We start from the raw sequence: 4,724 nt of genomic DNA, 5'->3' as shown, positions 1-4,724 counted from the left end.
ACATCATTCAAGACATTTGCATATCCCACTTTTTATCCCGTTTGTATTTGCAGATTCTCATAAGTTTAATCAAGGGATACAGGATCCCACTTTTTTTTTTCCTTCTATATTTGCAGATTCTCACACAAGAAAACTGTGTTTGCAAGAATGACATTCTTGATGTGCAACTATCGCAAGCAACATGATATTTGTTCCAAATTAGACCGATTAATCATGAAATTTCAAATATTTGGTGCAACCAAATGCACCCTAAAGATAGTGCTATGAAGCTCTTTCTTGTACTAGCCAATGCTTGGGAGGAGGATGAAATTTTTTTGGTCACTTGTCGAATTGAGAATCCTGAACTGGACATGGTCAACAGACCTGTGAAAGAGAAGCTTAAAAAATTCATAAATGAGTTGTATGCAATTCTGACCATCGGTTAACTATCATTGAAAATCTAGTTCGCCGGTGTTTCTAACTTTTTTTTTTTTTCTTTGTTTTCTTTTTTAGCCAGATATGAAACGTGATTCAACATGAAAACTGGTGTTGCTTCACAAAAGCAGCTATCAGCATCTGCTGTAGATTTTCCTCAGATTAATGAGAGTTACACTGGCAGGTATGTCTTCATTCCTTACCCCTTTGATGTTGGCAATGCGGTGGAGCTTAGATTTTGAAACCCTTTGAAGGGGATAATGAGAGAACTCATTTCTTATTTCTAGAAGACTGTTGGAAAAGAAACTTGATACCCAAGGACCAATTAACTTCAATTTCTATACTAGTTCCACCGGTCTTCTAGATGAACAAGCAGTCCTGCAATTGTATATTGCACTCTTTTATCACCACCATTGCTGATAATAGGAAATTCATGAATTCATCCTTTTAATGGGGTAGTTTATTTGTTTTCACACGATGTGGCCAATACTTTGGATTCAAATGCTTTTATAATGTACAATTCACATCTAATTACGAAAACATCTTTGAATGGGAAAGTTCATTTTGTGTTTCTAGATGTACCCAATAGTGGGTATATTTTGCAGTGACATTTTTCTTTTCTGTGGGGATTGGTTTGTCAATTAGTGCACCATTTTGATATAGTTGTATCTTTCTTCTTTTCTTTTCTTTTCTTTTTCTTTCTTCTTTTCTTTTCTTTTCTTTTTTTTTTTCTTTCTTTTCTTTTCTTTTCTTTTCTTCTTCTTCTTCTTTTTTTTTCTAGTAAGATACACCGTCAAGATTCTGGGGTATCTAGCCATTTTAAAAATGTTTCAAAAGAATCCTTCTTTTCAAATCAATGGTGTCTTTGTTATCTTTTGGGTGTTCACTAACTTCATTGTAGACCCAAGTTATTTTAATCTTCCTATGTATTTAGTTATCTTTTGTAAATTCACGAAACAATAGTTTGTCTATGGAACCATATTTCTTGACAACATTACGAAGGTCCAAGGCATCATCAAGTTTGATTTGCATGCGGAACCAGAGGTTGGGAAATCAAAGCTTCAAGTTGGAGGAAACATTCCAGGCATCTTTAAGTTGGGAGCTGGAAGATTTGGTTTAGAGGCGATATTTGTTCCTCGTAAGCCTGGTCTTACTTCAGAAGAGAATGATGTCTACTTGATATTCTTCAGACATGATGAGAACACCGGGTAACTATTAATTCTTCTTTTCACCACCATTGGATGGGACTTCACTTGGATGATGCTAAATCCCGAATGGTGTGCTTAGTCTTTGTTCTGTTTTTAGGTGAAACCATGCGAAAAAGAGGAATTATATTCTTCTTGGTGGAGCAAATATTTGTTTATGCTCAGCCAATTAACTACATAGGAGGGGCTACCTTTTGGTGATGCAAAGCATTCATCGAGTGTTGCCAATATGGATGGTCCATGTTGTAAAACATTTTTCCTTTGGAATTATTCCAACTTACCACATATCACCCATTTAACTTTTTCATAATTTAGATTTAGATTGTTGACACAAGAAACTAGTACTTTAGCTAATTTATTGAGAACTACTTTGTCAAAAATTGGCGCTGCATCTTCATGTTTTGATCTATTCCGCACGAAATATTGTTTGCTATAGCATTGGCAGTCTATGGCTAAATAAGATATGCAGTCATGATCAACCAGCAATTGAGAATTTTCTTTTTCTAATTTTATTTTTTAGTTCTACCACGTGTTTGTCCATGGACACTAGAAGTTGAACCTGATGATAATTTTTTGGTCTAATGCAATTGAGATTCTCTCAAATGTTAATATCATTCAAGTAGCTTATTACAAGTCATTTTGGACTTATCCACATTCTCACACTGAATTCACAATGATTGACTTTGTTTTCCAAATTTGAAAGAAACAAGGAAATTCTAAAGATTGAGGTACTCTCTTTTCTGTATCTTGTACTCATTGGTTGATGCCAAGTTTGTGCAAATTGATTATGTTCAAATTAATAGTTAGTGGATTGAGGATGAATCAATAATGATTAGTTATGTTGTCTATGCAACCTACTTTTGTTGCTTCTTTCATCTACATTTGCACTTGCTTTACTCTATGCTGCTTGAATCATTCAAAAAAGAAAAAGAAAAAAAAATACTTGAGAACCGGAGTCAAATTTTTAGTACTTGCAATGAGAATAAGGATACATGTTCCCCTTTCTTGAGCCATTTATTGCGGATTGGACAATCCCAAAAGGCTATTCTAGGGACTTAGCCACCCCCCCTCTTCTTCTTTTTTTTTTTGTTTAAAACCATTCCCAAATGAGAAAAAAAAATACTGTCCCCAAAATTCATGAAGAATTTGTTGGTCGGTGGGAAATTGAATATTTGCGACGGTTTTCAACCGTCCCTAATTTCCTGCTACGTTTCTTTCAGGAACGGTTTTCAACCGTCCCTATATTTTTGCGATGCCCTATTCAGCCACGGTTGAAAACCGTTCCTAAACCATTTTAACTGTTCCAGCCAAGTAATTTTGGTGTAGTGGCTCAAGTGATGAAGTGACTCTATTTTGTTAGATATACGTGGGATTTTAGTAAACCCATGAGTTCTTTGATGGATATAAAGGAAAAATCTTTTACTTCTTCAATAGCACACCACATGCTTTCTTTTTTTTTTCTTTTTTTTTTACACAGCACATGCTTACACACCCCACACACGCACGCCGTGGGATTTCACCACTAGTGGGTACTCGAACCCTTGACTCGGTGTTGAAACTCCCGGGAGTCTACCACCCGGGTAAGAGTAAGGACCCAACACACCACATGCTTACATTTTTGTATAAATGTTGGTAAAATTTTCTCCGTGACTCTACATCATCAGCATTTTTTATTTTTTATTATTGTTATTATTTTAACATTTGCACATGATCGATTTGCAACGAAAATTGCTTTGCCAGGATAATCAGCAATCTTGCTACTATCTGCCATCTTTAATGCTTCAAATTTACTTTTGAATGTTTGCATTCATATTTTCTTCATTTAATTTGCACCATTGTAACTTTTCTCCAAAAGCTCCCATGCCTCTTTCATCATTCGCTCTTGAGATTCTATTGAATATGGTTCGATTTACCACTTGGAAAATGAAAAAGAATGCCTTTTGGTTCTTTTGACTACCTTGAAGCATTTTGTTTTTTTCTTGGTTGCGAAAGTACTTCAAACACCTGCTTGTCGGCTACATCATTGAAGCCACTCTCCGCTCAAATCTCACGACTCTGGGGATTGAAAGAGAACTTTCATATGGATATTACAATTATCATTAGTTCATCCCACAAAACCTTGGGAGTTATCATCCTATTCATGTTCATGATTCATGTCAATGTAACACCACTCAAATTGGTCAGACCAAAAGGGAATTAGAAAAGAGAGAGGAAAAAAGAGAGCTTCTTATGCAGTCTATGATATCACTTATTAGCTCATTAGACCCATGCATGGACCATTTGATGGGCCACTTCAGAAAATCACAGAACCATAGCTTCCTATGCAGTCTTTGATATCACTTATTAGCCCATTAGACCCATGCTTGGATCATTTAACGGGCCACTTCAGCAAATCACGGAACCATGACAACAGAAATCTTACCTTCAAAGAGATGAATGGCGTTTTCAACCATGGAGAAAATTTCATGTGCTTCTATAGGCTTTCATTGCAAACGTCTGCCATTGAGTGCTATATATCAAAAACTACTACCACCTTGATGACATAGCACTGCTCCAAAGAATCCAAACAAAAATAGCCTACACACTGGAAGCGTAGGTAGAACTACTTGTTAAAGAAGACTCCTAAATTAGTGACTGCCGTCACCAGGGACTTTTGGAAAGTCCTGTTTACCTGCGATTTCTGACACTTGAGACGTGCTGTAGAGTTCAAGAGATGAAACGTCCTCTTCGTTTACTTCGAGAGTGACAAGTGAGCTTTTTTTCTCTCCTGACACTAGGAAAAGGCCAACAATGCTCCTCACCAGTGCATGGGAGGTGGACACGTCCACAAGTAGTTTTTATTGGTCACATAGGCAGCTAACCCTAGTCATATGGGACCCACCATCAATGGTGGCTTAAGCGACTCCATTCTCCAAGTGGGTCGTTAAGGATGATTTAAATCATGATCGTGCAATTTAAATGGTATTGTTTTCAGTGGCTTTTGTATTTTTTTAGTTCATTGCAAAAACTAACAGATTGCTGATAGTCATTTGGACAAAATGCTCAATAGCACTACCATTCCCAGATGAATGATTGCCTACTTGTTGTCTGGTACAAATTTTTTTT

At 36.4% G+C, this 4,724-nt stretch overlaps 1 protein-coding gene across 1 annotated transcript; it reads left to right on the top strand.

Moving 5' to 3' along the window:
- The first annotated feature begins 515 nt into the window (after window positions 1-515).
- LOC131218065 (carotenoid 9,10(9',10')-cleavage dioxygenase-like) lies at window positions 516-1,626 on the top strand. The gene is made up of 3 exons (XM_058212749.1): window positions 516-598; window positions 702-789; window positions 1,378-1,626. Exons 1-3 carry the CDS (start codon window positions 516-518, stop codon window positions 1,624-1,626), a joined length of 420 nt encoding a protein of 139 aa, XP_058068732.1.
- Window positions 1,627-4,724: the final 3,098 nt, after the last annotated feature.

Source organism: Magnolia sinica, chromosome 11 (genome assembly GCF_029962835.1).
Source record: "Magnolia sinica isolate HGM2019 chromosome 11, MsV1, whole genome shotgun sequence".
NCBI lineage: Eukaryota > Viridiplantae > Streptophyta > Magnoliopsida > Magnoliales > Magnoliaceae > Magnolia > Magnolia sinica.
The sequence above is the reverse complement of the archived record's forward strand: the minus strand, read 5'-3'. Positions and strand labels throughout refer to the sequence as shown.

Bases quoted from the DNA above. Each gene is read 5' to 3' on its own strand.
- LOC131218065 (XM_058212749.1), top strand. From the start codon at position 516: ATGAAAACTGGTGTTGCTTCACAAAAGCAGCTATCAGCATCTGCTGTA. The intron at 599-701 runs GTATGTCTTCAT...TCTTATTTCTAG, and splicing joins AATGAGAGTTACACTGGCAG to AAGACTGTTGGAAAAGAAAC. The intron at 790-1,377 runs GTCCTGCAATTG...ACGAAACAATAG, and splicing joins GTCTTCTAGATGAACAAGCA to TTTGTCTATGGAACCATATT.